The sequence below is a fragment of the Dryobates pubescens genome, chromosome 26 (genome assembly GCF_014839835.1).
Source record: "Dryobates pubescens isolate bDryPub1 chromosome 26, bDryPub1.pri, whole genome shotgun sequence".
NCBI classification, from domain to species: domain Eukaryota; kingdom Metazoa; phylum Chordata; class Aves; order Piciformes; family Picidae; genus Dryobates; species Dryobates pubescens.
The window spans coordinates 16,443,132-16,466,195 of NC_071637.1; the positions used below are offsets into that span (position 1 = coordinate 16,443,132).

Here is a 23,064-nt window from a genome sequence, read left to right on the forward strand (position 1 = left end):
GACTGGCACGGGGTGATGGGGCCGTGGCAGCTGGTGGCCCGAGGTAGGAAGCGGAGGCGCGGGTCGGGCCCCGCTCCGGGAATGCCGCTCGCTCCGGGGCCGGTGCGGGGATGCTCCGCAGGGAGGTTGCATAGAACGGCTGGTGTGTCCCCACCGGGCTGGCACGGGGCGGGGGGCACGGCAGGAGCCTGCGGCAGCGACGAAGACGGATGAGAAGGGCTTTGCCTTTTGGGGAGGGCTTACAAGGGTGCCAGCTCTTGCCCTCCTGCCTCCGTGCCCACCGCACGGTCCGCTCTCGGGGTCCCGTCCCCGTCCGTGTCACCGTGGCTGCGTCCCGGGCACGGCGGCTCTGCTGCGGCTCTGCCACCTCCTGCAAGCCAGCGCTGGCACGGCCCTGCCAGTCTTGGCAAATAAATAGTGAAAAGCAGAAGTTATAAATAATATAAATAAGAACATTTAAATAGACTCACCTAAACTGCACGGCTACGCTGACCCCCCCCCATCCTGAGCGCAGGCGGAGGGGGTGGGGGGTGATGGGGAGGGGGCTGGGGAGGGCTCTGGGCAGAGGCTGGGGGCACATTCGGGGGTTCAGGTGCTGCCACGAGGCTGGGTCTCCAGCCCAGCTGCCAGCCTGGCCGTATGCACGGCGAAGGGGGCTGCACCTGCCCGCGGGAAGCTGTTCCCCGGCCCATCGCCGTGGCGGGGGCCTGGTGTGCCTGGCCAAGCTGGGTGCCACGGGTGACACACGTGTCCTGCGGGTCTCGGCCGCGCACCCCTCGCTCTTTCCCTGACTCCGGGGCTGCAGAGATGCAGTGCCAGGGTGAGCACGGTGCCATGGGGCTATGTCCCATGGGACTGTGCTGGGTAAGGGGGCTTCAGGGTGCCCCAGGGTGGTGGGCTGCGGGGAGCCCAGCCTCCGGGTGTGTCTGACAGCCTCCTGACAGCCGTCCCGTCCGTCAGTCCCGCCGAGCTGGCAGGAGCGCCCAGCCCATGGTCCCATCAGTGTCAAGGTCAAGGTGAGGTTTTGCTCCTGGGGGGGAGCAGAAAAGTGTCTTTTCTCCCTCGGGATCCCCCGCGGGGAGAAGCAGCAGCTCTAAATAAATAATAGTAATAAATTAAATAAATAGAGGAGGTGGAAGTCACGAGCTGGGGGAGGAAAGTCTCTCCTGGGTCTGGAAGAGGTCCCCGGGTGAGACCCCCGCAGAGAGACCTGCCTGGCTGCGAGGGGGTTCGGGGACCTGCGGGCGAGGAGCTGGGTCCTGCTGCGGACCCGGCCGGATCCAGCCCTTCCCGAGGAGAGCTGGGGGGTGAGTCTGGGGGGCTGTGACCTCTAGCTACGGCACAGCCACAACGCACGGCCGGCTGCAGCTGCGGGAGTGCTGGCACGGGGACAGGGACCGAGCTGGAGGCTGGAAATGGGATAGGAATGGGAATGAGGAAGGGGTAGGGACGGGGATGGGGATGAAGATCGGGATAGGGATGAGGATGGGGTTGGAGATGGGGTGGGAATGGGGGCAGGGATGTAAATTGAGGATAGGAGTAGGAACAGGGGTGGGGATGGAGATGGGGATAGGAATGGGGATGGGAATGGAGACGGGTTTGGGGGATGGGGACAAGAACGGGGATGGAGACGGGGGTGGCAATAGGGGTGGTAAGAGGGATGGGGCCGGGGATGTGCCACCGGGGGCTGGGGGTGCTAGTTCCCTATTGCACAGCTGTGTTCGGAGCCCTTGAAGCAGGCGGACTCGTAGTGCTTGTTGAGGTACGACTTGAGGGCGAAGGTCTTCTCGCACTGCTTGCACTTGTAGTGCTTGAAGGCGGAGTGGGTCTGCATGTGGGCGCGCAGGTTGGAGCGGTCGGCAAAGGCTTTCCCGCAGTGGGAGCAGCCGAAGGGCTTCTCCCCGGTGTGCGACCGCATGTGGCCCTGCAGCAGCCAGGGCCGGCTGAAGGCTTTGCCGCACACGTCGCACTTGTGCTTGAGGTTGTGGGTGAGGACGTGCATGGCCAGGGCGGGCATGGAGACGTAAGCCTTGCCGCACGTGGGGCATTTCCGAGCCATCTTGCTGTCCAGGCTGCGGTGGGTCTGCTTGTGCCGGCTGAGGTTGGAAGAGGTGGCGTAGGTCTTGCCGCACTCGGGGCAGGAGTGGCGGTGGCTGCCGCCGCGGCGCTGGCTCTCGCTGCGCCGGCGCGACCGCCCGTCCGTGATGAAGAAGGCATCCATGGAGTAGCTGTCCGTCACCGCCGCCTCCCCGTGGAAGTAGCGGGCGGAAAAGCTGGACTGGGGGCTCTCGGGGTCGCTGTACTCCTCGTGGCCGGGTGCGTAGGCCGGGTCCGGCGGTGGCGGTGGCAGACCCTGCTTCTTGTCCGTGTCGTAGCCGGCGGGGGCCAGGCAGTGCTGGAGGTACCCTACAGGGATAGCACGGTGGGGTTACTGTCCCTCCGGGCCAAGCCCGTCGCAGACAGGGTCAAGGTACCAGCCAAAACTACCTATCGTGGGCGCAGAACTGGGGCTGTCCCCCTGGCACAGTCCCCCTGGCACAGTCCCTGTCCCCACTCGGGCTGGTCCCGATCAGGGGAGCTGCCTTGTCTGCCCCGGCTCCTGTCCGCATCTGCTGGCAGGATGGATGCCACCCCGCGGGGCTGCCGTGGGTGGGAGCTGGGGACGGGGCTGTGGGACATTCAGCTGCACCCGCCCTGTGCCGGCCCCGCTGCCCCGGCTGCGGGCAGCCCCCGGGGGCCATTTGCCGCCAGGCAGCTGTCGGTGCCTCATTGTTCACCGGGGCAGCATCGGTAACGAGCTCTGCTCCGGCACCTCCTGCCTCCTCAAGCCCGGGCCAGCTGGGGCAAGGGGGAAGGAGGCTGCTCCAGGATTCCTTTCTGCTGAAAAGGGGCTGGGAAAGCCCCCCCCCCCCCTCCCCCCACAGCGGCTATTCCCCAGGGATGGAGAAGCCAGCAGCACAGGGATCCTGGGCTCCTGCCCAGAAGAGGGACCCACAGCCCCCTCAGGCGTAGAACAGGGCTCAGGTGTTGTGCCAGCAGTGTCACCCCTGTGTGACATTGATCTGCTCACGGCCCGGCTCCGAATAAGGGACCCCTGACCCGTGACAAAGTGGTCGCTGTGGGGGCATCCCCATGGGCATCCCCCTCCCTCTGTGCTGGCACATGAAGGTCACCTCAGGAGGAGCAGCTCAGCTCTCTCCCTGCCAGGGCAGTGACCCTGTGGGACATTCCACCACCCCCAGGACCCCCAAACTAGTCTCAGTGGTCTCCAGCCTTGTGCATGCTGTCCCTTTAGGGACCATGTCTCAGCTCTTGGTGACACTGGGGGCTGCCAGAGGTCTGAGCTGATGCCCGGGCCAGTCTCACCCCTTCACACCACCGAAGCAGCATGGAAACCCCAACCCCACTGCAGCTGAGCATCCCCTAAAGCCATCCTCCCACCCCCCGCTCATGGGACCCCCTTGCCCAGGGTGAGGGGCTGCTGCCGTTTGTCCCGTGAAGGCCGGGGGTGCCCGCGGTGGGGAGGGGGATGCGTGGCAGGGGTGGAGCTGGGCCCCCCCCGTCCCCCCGCTCGGTGCTGACAGCGCGGGCTGTGCAGAAAGCGCCCTGCTCAGCAATTTCTCACGCTGCCTCCGAGCATGCAGCAAGGTTATTTCCAGGAGAGCAGCGTCGGCAGCTTCTGCCCAGCTGCAGCACATCCCTCCCCCACCGGCTCTGGGCTCCTGATGTCGTGGGGGGAGGAAACAGAGGACCCCCTCCCCGCCCCCGCCGCCCTCACAGCCCTGCGCTCAGCACAGAAAGCCCACCAAGGGCTGGGGGGAGGTAGAAAAGGGGGGCCGAGACCGCAGCGGTGGGACAATGTTGGTTTGTGCATAGCTGGATCAGGCCCATTCCTGCGTTCAGCTCAACCTCACGGTCCCCGAGCAGCCAGGACCAGAATGCCCCCCCCCCCCCCCCCCACCTCCCGACCCCCTCTTCCAGGCTGTCCCTGGGCCCATTAGGGGTCTCTGCCGAAGCTGGGGGACCCCAAAAGTCCTCCCCAGTATCCCCTGGCAGGACGGGGCTGCGGGGACCCCTCAGCCCATCTCTTTGCACCTCTCCTGGCGTTGCGGGGAGGGGGCTGCCCCCGCCTCTCCCCCGCCTGCTCCCGGGGGGGCTCGGGGCACCGCTGCGAACAATGAAACCCGCAGGCACGGCGAGGCTCTGTCTTCCCCCGCCTGCCCCCCAGACCGCCTGCTTCGTGCGCCCCCCCAAAAAGAACCCAACTCGTCGTGGGAAGGAGCTGGCCTCGCTGCCCCCGGGAGGCGCGGGGGGTGGGGGGGGATCGTGGGGGCGCCCACAGGGGCTGCCGCTGTCACGCAGTGGATGTTTCCCCAAGGACCAACTTCGGCCGCTGGCCCCGGAGCGGGGGACAAGGAGAGGACGGGTGACCCCCTCCCCCCCCCGCTTCCCACCGCCTCACTGCACCCCCCGGCTGCAGGACACAACGCGGGGACCCCTACCTCGTCCTGCCCCGCATCCCCCCGCCCCTTCCCTGGGCTCCCCAAGTGAGGCTCACACACAATAGCGGGGGGGTCCCCCCGTTCCCGAATCCCTCATCCCAGCACTCACCATCGCCGCTGGCGGGGCCGGGCAGCGCGTAGGGAGGTTCCAGGGGGGTGTAAGGGGGTGCGGGGGCCCCGGTAGCCGGGAACGCCTCCGCCTTCAGCTTCTTCACCAGGAAGGAACGGGGCATGGCGGGGCCGGGCCGGCGCCCTCAGCACTGGACAGCTCCGGTACCGGCACCGCCACCGGCCCCGGCCCCGGCCCCCGCCCCGCCCCGGCTCTCCGGCCCCGGCTGTGCGGGCGGCGAGGAGCGGGGAGCCGAGTGCGAGGGGCGGGGAGGCGAGGAGGAGGAGAAGAAGGAGGAGGAGGGGAGGAGGAGGAGGGGAGGAAGGCAGGATGCTGTGGGGGGGAGGGGGTCGCTCCACCCGGCCGCACCCGGAGCCCCCCCGGAGCCCCCCGAGCCACCGGTAGAGCCGGGCGCCCCGGGCATGGCGGCAGTGCGGGGTCCCCGGTCCCTCCCACCCTGTTCCCCTCCACCCCCGGGGCATGGACAATGGGGATACGCGGGGACGGGGCGGGGGGGGACTGGGACGGGGACGGGGGGGCGGTGGGACACAGAGCTGCCTCCCACCTCCTTTGTCTCCCCGCCGCCAGCCCCCGGGGCCTGCGAAGGACGGGGCTGCGGGGGCGGGGGTCCCCATTCCTGTCCCTGGTCTTCATCCTTATCCCCGTGCCTTGTCTTCATCCCCATCCCTGTCTCTTGTCTCTATCCCTGTCCCCTGTCCCTTGTCTCCATCCTCATCCCTGTCCCTTGTCTCCATCCTTGTTCCCTGTCCCTTTTTCTTGCCTCTTTCTCCTGTCCTTGCTTCCTGTTCTTATCCTTGTTCCATATTCCCATTCCCGTCTGTTTTCCCTGTCCTCTTCTCTGTCCCCTGCCCCTTTCTGCTGACCCTTTCCTCTTGTCCCTTTCCCTGTCCCTTGTTCTCTGTCCCCATTCCTGCTCCTTTCTCCCTGCCTTCATCCCCTATCCCACCTCTGCCCTGTCCTCATCCCTGCCCACTGCCCCTTTCCCCCTCCCTATTCCTCTTCCTTGTCCCTTTCCCCACCTTCTCTCTCTTTCCCGTGTCCCTTGTCCCCATCCCTGTCCCCAGGGGAGCTCTGTGACCTTCGCAGCCCACAACAATAGCGGGGCTGGCAGCGGTGCATTGTTCCTTCCCTGGAGCCCCCGGTCGCCCCCTCCCCTTGCCCGCACTCCGCTGCCGCGCCCCCAGCAGCAGGATGAGGCCCCCGGTCCTGCGGGCACTGGGTGGCCCCGGAGCTGGCTCTGTGACAGCCAAGGGCTGGAGAGTGACACCAAGACCTGGCTGGCAGCGGGCCCCGCTCTCCCTGAGCTGTGCTGAGAGCGATGCAGCACTTAAGTAAGGACAGTTCATCACCTGTCACCGCGGGCAGAGTGCTGGCACGGCTGGCACAGGGCAGCCCTGGGCACCCCCGGTCTCGGGAGGCATCATCACCTTCGGCCCTGGGCATGTGGCATCTGGTCTGGGGGCCAAAAGCAGCTCCCCTGCAGCTGGCACCCTGGGCCTGCCGGCTCACAGCCGTGTCTGCTCCTTCACCCGGGGCTGGGGGCAGCCATTGTACCCCTGCTCCCGGCTTTGTGTGGCATCCCCCAGCCCAGGGCAGCCTACAGCACCCCACAGCCAGGGGCATCCTATAACCCAGACCAGCCCCCAGCCCACAGGATCCCACAGCCCTGAGTAGCCCACGGGTTACAGCATCCCACAGGATCCTAGCCCCCACGACAGGATCCCACAGCATCTCACAGCATCCCAGAGCATCCCACAGCCCAGGGGCACTTTGCATCTTCCCCTTAGGCTTGCTCCGGAGTCTGGGGGGATCTCGGGGCTGCCCCCCAATAGGTGCTGGGGGGGGTCTCGCCCCCCCTCCCGCAGCACTCGGCCGGGGCTCGCAGGCAGCGCCACGGCTCCCATCTGGCCCCGCAGCGCTGCCCTGACGTCAGGGCTCTGCCAAGTTCAAGGTCACCTCTCCCGGAGGACCGCCGGTACCCGGCCGCGGTAGGGGGGCCACAGGGACACCGTTGCCTGCCGGGCTGCTCCCGCACGCCCCCTTTTCCCCCGCCTCCCCCCCCCTCCCCGCCGCTTCTCCGTGCACCGGGCTCCGGCTCCCGCTCCCTGATTTATTTATCCGCGGCTGTGCTGCTGCTCTCCTTGAAGGCACGTTTGCAGAGCGGGCATTACTTACGCCCTAGTTGGGCCTGCCTGCTGCCTGCCCGCTGTCCACTACCCACCCACCGCCTGCCCACCCACACTGTCTGCCCACCCACTTGCCTGCCCGCTCCCTGCCCACTGCCTGCCTGTTGCCCACTGCCTGCCCCACTGCTTGCTGCCTGCCCCACTATCTGCCCACCTACTGCCTGCCAGCTGCCTGCCCACCACCTGCTCAATGCCCACTGCCTGTCTGCTGCCTTCATCTCTGCGTGCCCCTTGCCCGCTTGCTGCCTGCCCGCTGCCTTCCTCCCTGCCTGCACTGTTGCCTACCTTCTGCCCACTGCTTGCCCGTTGCCTGCCCACTGCCCACTCCTTGCTGCCTGCTGCCTCACCACTTTCTGCCCTCTGCCTTCTTCCCTGTCCGCCCCATTGCCTGCTCACTGCCCGCTCTTTGCCTGCTGCCTGCCCACCCAGTGCCCATCCACTGCCCACCCACTGCCCACTCGCTGCCCACTGCCCTGGGCTCTGCCTCTCGGCAGGCTGTGGTGTAATAAGGGAGGTAATTAAGTGTAAAAGACGGGGGGGCGGGGTGAGGGGGGAGGAAGAGGAACCCGGCTGCTTTCAGAGGCAGGGGACTGAGATAATTATGTTAATAACCCGCAATCAGCCCCGCCGAGCTCTGCTCATATCGCTGACTGCAGCCCCTGCCCCCCCCCCCGCAAAAAACCTGGGAGGGGGGGAGGCGAGTGCCAGAAGAAAGGCTCAGCCCCGGCCCTGCCGTCCCCAGCAGCTGTATGGAAATAATTCCCATGGGAAGCGATTGTTTCCTCAGCGAGAGGGGCAGAGGGGGGGTGTCCGGTGGGTGAGGGTCTTTGGAGGGCTCCTAAGGGCAGCAGCATCCTCGCAGGGGGTAAGGGGAGAGGGTCCCCAACACAGCTCCTGCTCACGGCATGAGACAAACCCCCACACGCTGGTCCTCGGTCCCCCTCCCGCCCCCCGGAGCTGGATCCTGCATATGGAGGGCTAGGGGCTGATGGCGGTGGGGTCGGCCTGGAGGTGCCCAGGGGGATGCCCGGTGGTGGCCGGGGGAGGGGGGGGACAGACCCTGCCGCTGTGGTGCCAGCGGCTCGGGGGGCTGCTGCCCATTAGCGATTCCAGCCGCGTCCTTCCCAGAGGCATCCGGGCCGCAGCCGGAGCCCCGAAATGGTTCCAATGGCTGCGAGGCTCCGGGAGCAGATTGCCAGACAAAGGGACAGGGACAAAGGCCCGGCTGCCTCGTGCCCCGGGGAAGGGGCGCAGGCGCAGGCGGGGCACGGGTGCCAGCCCAGTTCAGGGGGTGCGCCTGTCCCCCAACCCCCCTGTGCCTGCCATGCTCCAGTGCCCACCTTGGCTGACGTGGCTGGGGTGCAGTTGGGGTACCAGGTGGCAGAGCGCTGGCACCGTCCCATGCCACCCCCCTACCCGGCGCCGTGCCCGGGCACAGGATTCTGCTGTGGTCTCTCTCCACAGCTCTGCAGCCCCAGTGCCTCGGGGTGCGGTGGGGCTGGGCCGGGGTACAGTGGGGTACAGAGCTGTGGGGAGGGGGCAGATAACACAGATGGGGGCAGAGCAGAGGATGGCAAATGCCAGGCAGGTCCCTGCAGTCCCATTGTGCCTCAGTTTCCCCAGCTGCTCCTGGAGCCTTGTGAAAGCTCCATGTGCCCACCCCCCACCCCAGTCCTTGTCCCCAAGCTGCCTTTGTCCCCTCTCCCTGCAGCTGGCTGCAAACCCACCGACCCAGGAGCAGCTGCCACCTCCACCATGGCACGGGGCTTGGAATGCCTCTCAGTGCAGCTGGGGCTGTGCCCACCCATGGGGTCCCAGGGGGGGCTCTGGGGGCACGATGCCAAATGACACCAGACCCCCCAGGGGAAGGTACAGGACATGCCCCCAGCTGAGCAGTACCCAGGTAGGGGGATGACGACACTGGCACGACGCTCGCTGGCACAGGGGGCACGGGCAGCAGCAAGGCCAAGGGCTGTGTAAAAACCTTCTATTGCTTTGCATGTGATGGGCACACCCTGTGCCCATGCTGAGGACAAAGCCACGGAGCTGCTGCTGCCCGGGGAGCTGGCACAGCCTGGTAGGGAGGTGTGCCTGCAACCGCCCTGCTCCCAGCGCTGCTTCCCAGCCCTCGCTGGTTTCGGGGGGAGGGTTCATTCCTGGTGCCAAGAGGCAGCTGCCCAGGGGGTGCCCACCCCGCTGGCACTCAGCACTGCAGGTTGCAGTAGTCAGCAGACTGGAAGAAGTGGTAGATGTTGACGAGGGGGAACATGATGAGGGCCCCCAGGAGGGACCCCAGCTGCTCCAGCGCCCCGTACCACACCAGGGCGCTGTGGCTGCGGCTCCGCAGGATCACCCCGGCCATGACCTTCACGTAGGTGAGCGTCCCGGTGAACAGCACCCAGGAGAGGACCTGGAGGGGCAGGGAGGGCGGAGAGGTCAGCAGAGCCACCGTGGGGATTAGGAAGGCTGTGGTGAAGCCGGAGCCAGGGCTGGCCCCGGTGAGAGGGACTCTGACTTACGATGGTGACATCTCCCCACGGCGACTGCTGGAGGATCGGGCAGGGACTCATCACGGCGATGGCCATGTTGTAGGCACCAAAGCCTGTCCCCACCACGGTCAGGATGCCCAGCAGGGGCAGGGACCTGCAAGGGACATGTGAGTGACACCAGAGAACGATGCCAACCTGCCCCCCGACAGCACAAGGATACCCAGCAGGGCCAGGGACCTGCCAAGGTCATATGAGTGATGCCAGGGAACGTTGCCACGTCCCTGGTGAGGGGCACAGAGCTGTGGCACAGGCTGAACAGCTCCATCCTCAACTACCTGAAGGGAGGTTGTAGCCAAGTGGGGGTTGGTCTCTTCTCCCAGGCACCCAGCACCAGAACAAGAGGACACAGTCTCAAGCTGTGCCAGGGGAGGTTCAGGCTGGATGTCAGGAAGAAGTTCTTCATAGAAAGAGAGATTGGCCACTGGGATGTGCTGCCCAGGGAGGTGGTGGAGTCCCCATCCCTGGGGGTGTTTAGGAAGAGCCTGGATGAGGCCCTTGGTGCCATGGTTGAGTTGATTAGATGGTGCTGGGGGAGAGGTTGGACTGGATGATCTCAAAGGTCTCTTCCAACCTGGTTAGTTCTATTCTGTTCTATTCCATCCTCCTTCCTGAGGGTGCCTCTGCTGGCAGGGCACAGACACCCTACGTGCCACCCACCCAGTGCCTCCTCCCTCGATCCCATCATGGGGCAGGAGCCCCAGGGGCACAGCCCAGTGCCCTGTTACCCACCTTCTGGGCAGGACCATGGCCACCATGCAGGCGAGGGGGTTGGCCACGGAGCTGAGCGTGGCTGTCAGGTGGTAGGCAGTGTTGCCATAGGGCAGGCAGGAGTAGGACTGCACGGAGGGCAGGACCCCGTTGGTCAGGGAGGACACCCAGGTGATGAGGAAGTAGATGAAGGTGAACTCGGCCACAGAGTAGGAGACCTTCTCCGGCAGGATGTCGCCAGGCCCCTTGGCATCCTTTGGGCACGGGCAGGCTTTGCTCAGCCGGGAGCCCGCTCCCTCCTCTGGGATCTGGTCAAAGGAGCTCAGCATGATGTTGCTGGAAAAGAGCTGCTGCTGGGAGAGGTCCCACACCTTGGGCTGCTTGGTGAGGAAGAAGAAGGCCAGCAGGCAGGCCAGCATCATCACAGTCATGAGGAGGAAGAAGACCAGTGGGGAGAAGTTGGGTGGGAAGTAGTGGGTCTCCAGCTGGGAGGTGATGCTCTCCACGGTGACATTGTCAGTGGTGATGTTGACCTCAAAGGTGCGGTTGAGGCAGCTGGAGACGCCAGAGCCCTGGCCCAGGGCGATGAAGGCTGGGATCAGCCCGCTGAGCCCTTCCCCTACGAAGAAGGTGGTCAGGTACTGGGGCTGCAGCTGCATCATGAAGGGCAGGAAGGTGACAGAGGAGGTGCAGTCCACCAGGGCCAGGAAGAAGGTGAGGAGCAGGAAGGCAGTGCTGTGTGTCCCCCCGCCCAGGGGGGATGTGTAGTCCCAGAGGAAGGCCAGCAGCAAGCAGGACAGGACCCCCACGGACACCACCACGTAGATGACCACCACCTCCTTCAGCCAGCCGGGCCGGAAGTGGTGCATGAGGGTGACGAAGAGCGGCCCCACGTTGGCCATCTGGATGATGATGGTGATGTAGGAGGGCAGGTCCCACTGCTCCGGCAGCATCGTCACCAGCAGCGGCAGCTCGACCCACAGCCCGTTGATGGCCACCCAGGAGCCCATGCCAAAGGCACAGGCCAGGAGGTGGATGAGCAGCGCCATGGCTCGGGGCTGGCAGCCTGGGCTGCGGGGAGAGGCTTCCATCAGCGGTGGGGTGAGACCTGGCCTCCCCCCAGACCCCCGCTCTGGCCCCCTGCGACCGCTGCCTGCGTTCCCGCAGCAGCTCCTCCCCACCCGAGGACATCACGGCCCCCCCGTGGCATGGCACAGCCCCCCCTGCCCCTTGCCAACCCTAGGGACCCCCCCTGCTCCCTGTGGGGATGACCCTTGTCCCCTCCTGCACTGGGTGTGGGACCTGCTCAGCTCTGCCTGGGGCCCCATCCCAGGGTTCTTGAGGACAAGACACACAGCTGGGATGGCACTTGGAAGGACATTGAACCTGCCCCACCTGACGGCATGGCACAGCCTGGCACAGGGTGAAGATGGCTCTGTATTTGGGGGGAAGGGAGGAGGGGATCGCGGGGGGGGGGGGGGGGGGGAGGTGGGGTGGCAGAGTTCTGGGCAGCTGCTCTGCTGGGAACGGAGCCTCCTAGGTCCCAAACCTCTCACCACGTCCGTCCTGAACCTCCCACCGCAGCCGAGCAGGTCCCATCTCCCAGCAGCGTCCTGCGTGAGCCCAGCGGGCTCCGGGCAGAAGGGCCCCGGTAGCACCACCTGCAAACCGGCTCCGGCTCCTACCGGTGAGCTGAGCCGGCTGGCACCTGGCTTCACCCCCGGCCACCCCTGGGCACCTGCTCCCAGCCACCGGGATCCCCGCGGTCAGTGTCCCCGTGTCCCCGTGTCCCTTCAGCCCGGCAGGAGGAAACTCACGTCTCCCAGGGCTGAGCCTGGCAGGGGCGGGCAGGGAGCTTGAGGAGGGGCTCCGGCAGGGAGCTGAGGGGCTCCAGCACGGAGCAGGAAGCGGGCAGGAAGCAGGCTGCTGGTTTAACTGGTCCCACCACAACTTCTCGAAAAGGAACTCACCGCCCTTCGGGGAACCGGCAGCCCTGCCCGCCGGGACCGTGACGTGGGGCGGGCACGTCACCACCTCCGGATGCCGACGGGTGGCGGCCTGGCCCCCTTCTCGCCCTTCTCCCAGCTGGCAGAGTCCAGGGGTGGCCAGGGGAGCTCCGTGTCCTCCTCCCGCCAAGCGCTCGGTGGTGCCACCCAAAGCCGCTGTTTTCAGGGCTGATTCCTGGAGGTGTGTGCGCGGTGCCAGCGGGTCCTGGGGTGACAGAGGAGCTGCGGGGTTGGTTGGCTGCCGCGCAGGGTGTGATACGATAAAAGCTGAGATAAGAAAGATGTTAAGGAAGAGCTCTGAAGTCCTTGGAGGGATGAGTGGGAAGTGCCACTCCTGAGGGGACCCTTGTGGTCAGAGGGGCAAGTGCCCAGGGGACAGTGGGACCAGACCTGGTGGCTGCTGACCCCCACCGTGGGGCAGGGGGCTGGGGTCAGCCTGGGCACAGGGCTGCAGGGGACAGGGATTCAGGACCCCCTTCTCCTGCTTCCCCTCTCAGTGGGCCCCTGGTTTTCATTGGGTGGGCACAGGGGTGGGCACAGGGTCCCCTCTCCCCGCCACCCAGCCCCTCTCATCCCTCACAGACCAATCCCGGGTACCTTTCAGCTCAAACGCTCATCCTGGTGGCCAAAGTCCAACTGTGCCACCTCCCACCGCCTCCTGCCCTCACACTGCCTGCCCAGGGGGCCACCGCTCCTCTGTGCCCCCCACGTACCGCTGGTGCCAGGGTCAGCCTCATGCCTGCTGCCTGCCTGGCCGTGGCACCGGGAGCTCGCTGCAGCGTCATCGCTGGCCAGGTGCCAGGGATTATTCCTGGTGGTGTCCTGCACTTTGCCCTTGTCCCCAGATGAACTGCAGCCCACCCATTCCAGGCTGCTTCTTGAAGGTGTCAGTGTCACCCAGGGATGGTGCCCGTCCCCGCTGGGCATCTTTGCAGGGTCACAGGCTGGGGTGGGGACCTCCAAACCCGGTGGCTGTCTCACCTCGGGTGCACTGCGGAGCCGGACTCCTCTGATCCCACAGCCAGCGAGAGGGGACCAGGTGACCAGCCCAGCCGTGAGCCCCACGGGCCAGCCTGGAGGTGACACAGGGGAGGGGACAGAGGCAGCACGATCACCTCATCCCCGCACCACCCTGGGCATGCCTCATGGTGGCTCTTCCCCCAGCACCCACCGGGTGTCGCTGGGAGAGCGATCTGCAGCCCTGGGAAACCTGGGGATGCCTTCTCCAGGGGCCTGCCCTGCCTGCCCTGCCTGTCCTACTTGTGCCCTGTCCCTCCCGGGGCTTGGCAGCCAGCCGTCGCACCCTGTCCCTGCTCCTTGCTCCATCCCTGCCTCAGTCATGGGGCTGCCACAGGGACAAAGATGTCCCTGTGCCCCTGGGGGTTGTGAGGTCAAGGGTGTCCTGGTGTCCCTGTGCCCATGGGGGTTGTGAGGTCAAGGGGTGTCCTGGTGTCCCTGTGCCCATGGGGGTTGTGAGGTCAAGGGTGTCCTGGTGTCCCTGTGCCCATGGGGGTTGTGAGGTCAAGGGTGCCCTGGTGTCCCTGTGCCCATGGGGGTTGTGAGGTCAAGGGTGCCCTGGTGTCCCTGTGCCCCCAGGGCTGCAGGAAGGCTGCTGGGCACCCTTGGCAGGGGCAGGTTTTGAGGTGCTGCCAGGTTTAACCCTAGCAGGCAGCTCAGCACCCCCCAGTTGCTTGCTCACCCCCACCTCAGTGGGATGAGTTAGAGAGTGGAAAGGCTGAAAGGGAGAGAACTGGTGGGTTGAGATAAAGACCAGTCAGCAGGGGAAGCAAAAGCCGCCTCCTTTATCAGGCATGGTGTCACTGCTGGCCAGGGCAGGTGGGTGGTTGGCCACTCTCTGGTTGCCCAACAGTGACTGGGGAAGGCAAATGGCATCCCTCTGAGTGTCCTCCTTTCCTCCATCCCCAGCTTTTATGGCTGAGCAGGGCAACCCTTGGTCGGTGGGGTCCCATCCATGTCCCCTCCTAGCTCCCTGTGCACCCCTGGTGGGGCTGGTGGGGTGGTGTGAAGAGCAGAAGAGGCCTGGGTGCTGTGCAAGCTCTGCTGGGTGCTGACCAAGCCACCCCTGCTGATCAGTGCTGTCTTCTGCACAGCCCCCACACAGCCCCACACCAGCTCCAGCAGAGCAGATTAACTCTGTCCCAGTCAGAACCAGTGCAGGTGCCCTGGGGGACCTGAGGGGAGGGGAGAAAGTCCAAGGTGCTGGGAGAAAACAGGGCCCTGGGGAGGTCCCTGTGTGTCCATGGGGGTGGTAACAGGAATAGGAACTGGGCTTGGGGACAGGGGTGGGAATGGGTTTGGGGACAGGGAGGGGACAACAATTGTCCTGTTTAATTTGGCAGCACAAAGGAGCAGCTGGGCTGGCAGTGAGACCCTTTCCCAGCGGGGCATGGCCACAGTGCAGGGGAGCCTGGGGGGTGCTGGGTGCCAGACCCCCATGCCCTCACTTCATGCCTCTCACCCAAATGCCCCTGACACGTGCTGTCTGCCCTGCCTGCCCTGCCTGCCCTGCCTCCTCCACCCCCTCCCCGTGCTGCAGCTGACCCTCCAGCCCCCCAGCCCTCTGGCAGATGTGAGCAAAGGCCCCTGGGCAGATGGTGACATTTGGTAGCTGAGACATCCCTGGCCACGGGACTTTGCTGGGCTCCAGTGCCTGGGGCAGCCCCCTCCTCACCCAGCCAGGGCTGGGGTCCTGTTCCCAAAGCAGCCAGCACAGGGCAGGGTGAGCAGTGGGGCTCCTGAGGTGGGCACGCTGCCTGTGCCATGGGGATGACTGGATGGCGGGAGGGCACTTGGGGGGTCAGGAGTGTGGGGGTCTGAAGCTCAACCCCATCAAAAGCCATCCCCTAACACCTGCTTTCAGCCGAGTGTGGTGGGGATGCTCTTCCTGGATGGGGAAAAGGGGAGCCCCCCACCAGCTAAGAGACCCCCGGCAGCCCCAGGTGATGGGATATGACCCCCCCTCTCCCCCCAGACTTGGGTGCAGGGACCCACTGGCAGGTCACAGCCGCCGGCCCACGGCAGCCCCCCGCAGGCAATTTGCATCCCATTTCCATGTGAAAGGAGCAGGTCAAGTTGAAAGTGGAGGAACGGCTGGTGGGGGGCAGCCAGGAAGGGGCCGCTGCCGGAGGTGAGACCCCCACAAAAGGGCCGGATCCCCAGGGCCCGGTGCTCGCCTGCCCACGGGCTGCAGCCGCCATCTGCGGGTCGGTGTCACCGCAGCCACGGCGCAGACAAAGGCCTCACGCCCGGCGTGTCCCCATCTGTCACCTCCCCAGCTCCTGCCCCCGAGCTGCTGCCTGTGGGGACAGCAGGGTGCGGGCAGCATCCTCGCCTCTGCCCGGGGAGGGCAAGGGGATGCTGTGCCCAGCAAGAGCTTCCCCACTGAATCCCCAAGTCCCTCCAAAACCTCTCCCTGCCCTGCAGAGTGGCTCTGCAGAGGGCACCGATGGGGAAACTGAGGCAGGAGCAGAGCTGAGGCTCGCTCAGGGCGTGTGGCACAGGGGCAGTTCCCCCACTGCAGTGCATGGCACAGCCTTGGCATAGCAAGGGGCTGTGGTTAAACCCCCACCAAATTAGCACCCACCAAGATGAAAGGGCCTGGCTCTGGAGGTGCCTCTGCCCAGGGGTGCCAAAGCTGTGCCAAGCCCCAGCCTTGCTGCTCCATGGGTGCTGCTGGGCACCTGCATCTGCCTCCACACAGCACCCAGGGAGGATTTGGCCTCTGAGAACATTTTTCTGCTCCTTGGCAGCTACTTTTAGCTCCTGGAAGTTCCTTGCAGTGGCATGAAGAGGGCCCTGAGTGCCTGTGGGAGGTGAGTTGCAGAGCCAGTGCCAGCACCCGCCTGTGTCTCTGACACCCAAACACCATTCCCCCATCCCTGCCCCGTCCCCGTGCGCCAGGGGCAGCAGCCAAGGTGCTGAGGTGGGCGCTGGGGGACCAGGCTGCCCTCCCCAGACCCCTCCTGGGGTGCTTCCAGGGAGGGTGGGGCGGTGGGGTGCTGCCTGGCTCCCAAAGCAGCCAGACGTGCCCAGGCAGGTGCCCCGGCATGACTGCAGCCGGTGACGTGCCAGGTGCCGGTTCAGCCCTGCGGTGCCTGGTGGTGCAGCTGCCCGCAGGCCCTGCCCTCACCCTCCACACCAGGCAGTGTTTTTCCAGCTGAGCTTGTGTGGATCCACCACTGACACTGCCCAAGCACAGGGCAACCCCGTGGCACCCAGACAGCTGCTTCCTGCGGGCTCCACTCGGCTCTGCTCCTCCACCAGCTCCCCGGAACCACAGAATTGTTTTGGTTGGAAAAGACCTTGGAGATCATCCAACCACCTTAGCCCTCCAGTCCAACCACCTTAGCCCATCCAGTCCAACCACCTTAGCCCTCCAGTCCAACCACCTTAGACCATCCAGTCCAACCACCTTAGCCCTCCAGTCCAACCACCTTAGCCCATCCAGTCCAACCACCTTAGCCCTCCAGTCCAACCACCTTAGACCATCCAGTCCAACCACCTTTGACCATCCAGTCCAACCACCTTAGCCCTCCAGTCCAACCACCTTTGACCATCCAGTCCAACTATCTAAGACCACCCATTCTAACCCTCAGAGCTCATCCAGTCCTCGTCCTCCTTCCAAGAGCAGTTTGAACCCCCTGTGTGCTTGAGCTCCGTGCTGCGTGGGCTCAATGTTTGGCCCCCACCACTCAGAGCTGTGCCATGGGAGGTGTCTGTAGCACGGGGCAGGCAGCCACCCCAGGGCTGGCTCTGGGCCAGCAGGTCCATGTGGCTGTGGGCTTGGTGATCCTGCCCCTGTCTGTCACCTCCTTTTGTGTTATTTGCCTGCATCTTGAGGGTTCTTGCAGGGGGTTGCTTGCTGGTGCATGGAGAAAGGGGGCAAGTCCATGCCAGTGGCACATGGGGAGCTGGGTGGCACCTCCCTGCCAGGGATGGCAGTTGTCCCTTCTCCATGAAGCCCTGATCAGACATCAAGATCCTCTGCCTGCAGCAAGCAGGGGGTGCCCAGAAGTGCTTTGGCTCTGGCAGTGTGAGCACCTCAGGCCACGCATCCACACTTCCTGACTGGCACCGCGGCCTGAGCCGGCAGCCAGGATGTCACCCGCGACAGTCACGCTGTGTGACGCAGCCTGGCATGGAGGAATGCCCGGTGGTTTCAGTGCCATGTGAGAGCTGAGCTGCTTGGAGGATGTCCTCACCTGGCTCTGACTCAGCAGGAGCTGCTCCGTCACCCCACCAGCTGCCGTCCCACGGGGAGAAGGGGAAGAGGTGGCAGAGGACACCGGGACGCCGCCGGGACGAGCTCCGGCAGAAGCAGCGTGCCAGCTGAGAGGTGCCAAGGAGGTTCCCACATCTCAGAGCTCACCCAGGTAGGTGGTGGAGGTGGTGCCAACCCTGTGCCAGCGATGTGGGGCTGGGTGAGCCAGTGAGGGGGAGGCACAAGCGGACACCTCCCAGCACGGCTTTCCGGGCATGAGGTGATCTGGTGTGCCAAGTGTGCTCAGCTGGGCTGCCCACACCAAGAGGGAGAGGAGCCAGGGCCAGGGCTGGGCACTGCCTGGCATGAGTGGGGCTGCCAGCTTGGCCCTGGAGCCCCCATGCTCTGGCAGGGCTTGGGGCATGGGCTAATGCTGCTGTGGGTTTGTGGTTGTTTGGAGGGCAGCTCAGCCTGGCTCAGCATGGCCTTGCTAGGGCAGGCTGCTCAGTGCCACAGGAATGCAGAGCAGCAGGTTGTGCCCGTCTGTCTGTCTGCCTGCCCTTGCTGGCCAGGGGAGGGGAGCCCACACTGGCCACAAATGGCTGTGCTGAGGGGCCCTGTTTCCTTGTCCCTGTGCCCCAACAGCCACCCCCTCCATGGTGTGCCCCTGGGGGTTGAGCTTGAGCCTCTGGCACTGCACCGAGCTCAACTGCAGTGCCCAACACTGGAAATGTTCCAGGGGGAGAGGGGCTTCATTTACACCCCTGTGCCAACCTGGGAAGCCCTCCCTAAGCCTGCCACAAGGTATGAGGGCAGTGGGACTGGCTGTTGGCAGGGTGCTGCTGTGGGGTGTGGGATCTGGGCAGTGTGGACCAAATGGGCACTGCCACAGGGGCACTTGGCTGGCAGCCAGCCCTGCCCACCAGTCTGGGTCTTACTCTGTCTCTGCACTGCTTCCCATGGGGGCTGCAAGCATGGCTTTGACGGGGGCCCTGCCAGCCCTGCCAGCCCCTGTCCTTGCCCAGCAAGGGCATCGGTGCCCTGCACTGCCGGCTCTGTCCCCAGGGCAGCTCAGCACTGGGCTCCCCGCAGAGGGGTGCAAAATCCACCCCCAGGAAGGAGGGGTCTGCGATGGCGCTGGGATCATCCCCAGCTGTCTCCGTGCCTGGCCAGACCCCCCGCAGACACTTTCCAGGTCAGAAGGCAGCTTGTGCCCCCAGGGCAGGGGACAGGGACAGGCAGTCTCCACCGGGCCGCTTGCCCGTCACAGCGCATCAGGCCAATGCCCCGTGTGCCATGGGGGGGCTGCTCTGCAGGGACTCCGTTAGGGCACAGATTCCAGGGGGCTGGGGACCCTGTTGGGTACAAATAGGGGGGCCGGGGCCCCTCTTTGGTACAGGTTTTGAGGGGCTGGGGACCCGGTTTGGTACAGGTTTTGTGGGGCTAGGAGCTGCAGGCAGCCACACGTGGGCTTTCAGGCAGCGCAGCCATGGCTCAGCACGGTGCTGTGGGTGCCAAGTCTGGCTCCTGCCGCCCACTGGGCCGGGCCCTGGGTGGCACCCAGGAAGTTGTGCAGGCAGGTGAGTGGCTGACGGTGCCGTGGGAAGGGAGTGGGACCACAGCACGCTGACCCCTGCCGTGCCCGCCACAGTACCTGGTGAGTCCCAGGGCTCGTTCTTAGCTCCCCAGGGCTGCCCTGTGCCTGGACCTGGGGAACCCCAGGGGGGTTCTCAGAGCAGCTTGAGAAAGAGGACCGGGGGGAGAGGGGGGGAGGGGGGGCAAGTTCAATCCTATGTCCCAACACATACCCCAGAACTTCTTGAGCCCCTCAGTGTGTTGGAGACCCTCTGGCTGTGGCCATCCCTGGCAGGAGCATTCGGAGTCACCGGGCAGGGGGCTGCAGAGGGGTCCAGGGCTGGTTTGGGTGTCCTCCCCCCCTCCCCACCGCTGTGGGCGGGGCAGTGCTGCCTGCGACCGTTGGGGTGGGAGGTTGCTCCTGTTGGGGTTGGCGGGGAACCAAGGACATGGGGTGCACAGCTCCTGGCACACCTCAGCCAGGGAGGAACGGGTGGAAAACCCCAGCAGGGCTTCCCAGCAGGCTCCGGAGCGGGAGTAATGAGCCCGGGAGCAGCCCCAGATCCTGCAAGGGGGCTGGGAGCTGAGGGAGCGGCAGGGAGAGGAACCCCAAATACCCCAGCCTGGAGGGGCAGTGGGTGAGTGGGGCAGGGGTGCACCTGGGGGGCACGGGGATTGCACCCCTTGTGTGGGTAATGCAAGTGTGGGTAGGGGCGATGCATCCCTGGGAGTGAATGATGCACTCCTTGATGCGGGTCCTGCAGCCCTGGGAGGGGGTGATGCATCTCTGGATGCAGACAACGCACCCCCATGTCTAGGGGCTGCACCCCTCAGCGCAAGCAATGCATCCTCAGGGCTAGGCCACCGCACTCCGAGGTGCGAGCAACGCTCCGGTGGGCAGGGGTGATGCTGGCATAGCCGCGGGGGGGCGGTGGGGACGAGGGGCTGCCAGGACACCTTCCCCCCCCTCTCCACTCGGCGCGGGCGCCCCGGGGCGCCCCTCGCCGAAGCCGGGGTGTCGTTCCCGGCAGCCCGATTGGCCGGGTGGCAGTTTGAAGCAGGCTGGCTGCGCGGATTGGCGGGGGGAAGGCTTGGCGGAGGCCCCGGCGGCCGGCGGAGGCGTGGTCCCTGCCTTCAAATAGCGATCGCGGCGCAGCTGGCGCAGCCGGTGCGGCTCCGCACACCCCCGGGCAAGCCTTTGTCTGCTCGGCGAGGCCGCGGCGCGGGCAGGGGGTCGGGCAAGCGGGCAGCCACCGGTGGCACCCCTCACTCTGTACCCCCTCCCCTTCTCTTTGCAGCCGACAGCGGCCCCTGAGCCCCTCGCCGCCCCTGCCTCCTGCCCACGCCGTGCCCCGCTGCTGGCGCGGAGGATGCCGGTCGAGGCGCTGCAAGCTGGCGATGCCATGAAGGGGATGGCGGTGACGGTGCCCTTCACCTCGGCCATGCCCGTCCGCATCCTCCGCAAGGGCCCCGCGTACTTCCGCCGCTGCGCCCAGCCGGGTGCCGGCAAGCCCAGCGCGGTGGAGAGGCTGGAGGCTGACAAGGCCAAGTACGTGAAGAGCCAGCGGGTCGCCAGCACCAAGCAGGAGCCGGTGAAGCCACCACTGCTCAAGCAGCCCCTCTTCACCCCGGGGGTACGCCGGGCAGCGCTCACCCCCAGCCGCAGGGCACCCTCGGGGCCGCGCCGCGCCGAGGCCGGTGGCCCGAAGACCTCCCTTGACCTGGAGATTCTCAACAACCTCATCAACCTCTGTGACAGCCCCTTCCCCAAGGCGGAGAGCCCGCTGGGCCGGGAGCACAAGTGGAGGGCGGAGGTGCCCGCGACACCGGGCGACAGGGCAGAGGGTGCCGGCAAGCTGCCGGAGAGCCCTGCTGCCACCAAGCCCCCCGGCAGCGTGGCCGTGCGCAGGGTGGACGTTCATCCCTGCGGGGCCCCGCAGGGACCGGTGACACCGGTGCCCACATCCCCCGTGCCGGGCAGGCTGGCGGCCACCCCGGCACGGAGCTCGCCCGCCTGCCCCGACAGTGCCCGCCGGCAGCCGCTCCTTCACCGCTCCAAGTCGGACCTGAGCGACCGCCTGTCGCGGGCCACCGCCGACCTCGAACGCTTCTTCAACTACTGCGGCCTCGACCCCGAGGAGCTGCAGGACGTGGGCGCCGAGCGCTTCGCCCGTGCCAGCTCCGACATCGTGTCCCTCAAGTTCCACAGCGTCAGCACCGCCAGCTCGGAGGGCGGCCGCTCGCCGCCCAGCGCCGCCACGCCGGAGGGGCGCCCGGCCGAGAGGGTCCCCTACGGCATCTCCGTCATCGAGCGCAACGCCCGCGTCATCAAGTGGCTGTACGGGCTGCGCCAGGCCAAGCAGTGCCAGCAGGTCTCCGACGTGTAGCGGCGACAGGGTGGCACCGGGGGTGGGTTGTTTTGTGAGCAGCGTGACGATGGACGGGGCAGGGACCTCGGGGTGGTGGCAGGACTCTCTAACTCAGCCACCTGTTTGCTTCCCCGTGCCGCGGTGGTGCTGGCAGGGCCCTGGTGTGGTGGCCGGGCATCTTTCCTGACGGCTGCAGCTCCACCAGATCCCTGTGCTGGCACCAGACAGCCAGGCCAGCGCAAGAGGACAGAGGACACGCGTGTCCCCGGCTCTGTGGCTGGTCCCCAACACCTTTGCCTGTTCCCACATGTGCTCGACCCCCTGTTCCTTGACAGCACCCAGGGGTGGGGGGCAAGGGGCTGGTTCCCCTCTGCACGGAGCCCCTGGGAAGGAGCTGCCCCACTGAGGTGGCCACAGTGCCCAGGGTGGGGACGATGTGCTGGTGGCCTCCATCTCAGCTCTGAAGGTCTGAGGGAACTTGGGTGCACCGTGGGGTGTGTGGAAGGGACAAACTGAGCCCCTTCTTTGAGCACCCCAGGACTGTGTGTGTGTGTGTCTGTGACACTTGTGTCCCCGCCTGGGTGCCAGCACAGCCCTGGGCACGCTGGGCCCTGCTATTTATGAAGATGGTGGGTTTGGGTGTTTTTCCTCATTTCTACTGCTTTGCTGCTTGTTTGAACTGTAAATAATAACAATAATTAGGATAATTAGTGCTAATGATGATAACTCAGCTGGGTTTATTAAATCTCTGTGCTCTGGGGGCTTTGGGCTTTGATGGTGGGGGTGGGGTGGGTCAAGGACCCTCGGGGTGCTCAGCAGCATCTGGTGGTGCCAAGCAGCTGGGTGCCGGTGGGAGCGATGGGTGCTGTGCCAGCGCGGGACCCAGCGGGCATGGCAAGGGTGGTGGTTGGGTCTGGCAGGTCCTGGCAGAGCCCTGGGCAGTGGGATTCCCCCCTCCGTGCTTCAGACAGCACCATGCCCACCCTGCAGCCTCCTCATCCTGCTCCGGCAAAGCGCTGCTGAGCTCGGCCAAATCCTGGCTCCTTTGGGATTGGGAGCTGGGGGCGGCGGCAGCAGGGACCTCCCAGGAGGGTGAGGATGAAAGCTGGAGCAGGGAAGGCTTTGAAGATGAAAAGCATTTGCCTGGTGTCCTCAGGCAGCCTCACACAGCACCACAGCCCCCCCCCGGCACTGCCGGTGCTGGCTGCGCGGGTGAGGGCCGCAGCTCCTTGCCCCGCAGCTCCTTGCCCCGCAGCTGTGTCCCGTGCCAGCAGGTGGCTGCTGGGGGAGGTGGCACCAAAGCCACCAGCGTCCGCACCAAGGGGGTCCTGCCTGAGCTCCTCTCCTGCACCTGCCTTGCTCCAGCTTCAGCTGCACTGCTGGGGCCGTGGCACAAACGATTCCATGTGTGCCAGGAGGCAGCTTGGCTGGCACGGGCATCACTCAGCAAATGCCACACGCGTGGCAGTGGTGCTGGGCTGGTGGCAAGGCCCAGCCAACCACCCCAGGGCTGCAGCTTTCGTTTTCAAAGGGGTCAAAGCCGCTGCTGCCCAGTCCCAGCTCACCCAGTGCTTGCCCCCAGCTCAGCACTGGTTGGGCAGCTGCTGGCTGAGGCATTTCCTCCTGCATTGTGAGTGCCCCCCCAGAGCTGCTGCCCAGCATGCAGCATCCATCTGGATCCCAGAGGGGCCTGGCTTGCCCAGGATGTGGTGAGCAGGTTGTGGTGGGCAGGATGTGGTGAGCAGGTTGTGGTGGGCAGGATGCAGTGAGCAGATCTCAGGGGACAGGACGTGGGCATGATGCCTGGCCCATGAGTCA

At 65.9% G+C, this 23,064-nt stretch overlaps 3 protein-coding genes across 3 annotated transcripts; 1 reads left to right on the top strand and 2 right to left on the bottom strand.

Annotated features, from left to right (window-relative positions):
• Nucleotides 1-1,641: 1,641 nt before the first annotated feature.
• On the bottom strand, nt 1,642-4,886 carry SCRT2 (scratch family transcriptional repressor 2). Its single transcript, XM_054173695.1, has 2 exons — nt 4,612-4,886; nt 1,642-2,406 (listed from the first exon to the last, which is right to left on the bottom strand). Exons 1-2 carry the CDS (start codon nt 4,733-4,735, stop codon nt 1,697-1,699), a joined length of 834 nt encoding a protein of 277 aa, XP_054029670.1. The 5' UTR covers nt 4,736-4,886; the 3' UTR covers nt 1,642-1,696.
• Nucleotides 4,887-8,875: 3,989 nt separating this feature from the next.
• SLC52A3 (solute carrier family 52 member 3) lies at nt 8,876-11,140 on the bottom strand. Its single transcript, XM_009901783.2, has 3 exons — nt 10,097-11,140; nt 9,338-9,461; nt 8,876-9,228 (listed from the first exon to the last, which is right to left on the bottom strand). The coding sequence occupies exons 1-3, from the start codon at nt 11,122-11,124 to the stop codon at nt 9,022-9,024; spliced, it is 1,359 nt and encodes a 452-aa protein (XP_009900085.2). The 5' UTR covers nt 11,125-11,140; the 3' UTR covers nt 8,876-9,021.
• A 9,044-nt stretch (nt 11,141-20,184) lies between these two features.
• Nucleotides 20,185-21,451, top strand: FAM110A (family with sequence similarity 110 member A). The gene has a single exon (XM_054173637.1). The coding sequence runs from the start codon at nt 20,248-20,250 to the stop codon at nt 21,262-21,264; it is 1,017 nt and encodes a 338-aa protein (XP_054029612.1). The 5' UTR covers nt 20,185-20,247; the 3' UTR covers nt 21,265-21,451.
• Nucleotides 21,452-23,064: the final 1,613 nt, after the last annotated feature.

Coding starts and splice junctions, on each gene's coding strand:
- SCRT2 (XM_054173695.1), bottom strand. CDS start 4,735: ATGCCCCGTTCCTTCCTGGTGAAGAAGCTGAAGGCGGAGGCGTTCCCG. Junction 2,407..4,611: donor CGGCCCCGCCAGCGGCGATG/GTGAGTGCTGGG, acceptor CTATCCCTGTAG/GGTACCTCCAGCACTGCCTG.
- SLC52A3 (XM_009901783.2), bottom strand. CDS start 11,124: ATGGCGCTGCTCATCCACCTCCTGGCCTGTGCCTTTGGCATGGGCTCC. Junction 9,462..10,096: donor GCCATGGTCCTGCCCAGAAG/GTGGGTAACAGG, acceptor TGTCCCTTGCAG/GTCCCTGCCCCTGCTGGGCA. Junction 9,229..9,337: donor CGTGGGGAGATGTCACCATC/GTAAGTCAGAGT, acceptor CTGCCCCTCCAG/GTCCTCTCCTGGGTGCTGTT.
- FAM110A (XM_054173637.1), top strand. CDS start 20,248: ATGCCGGTCGAGGCGCTGCAAGCTGGCGATGCCATGAAGGGGATGGCG.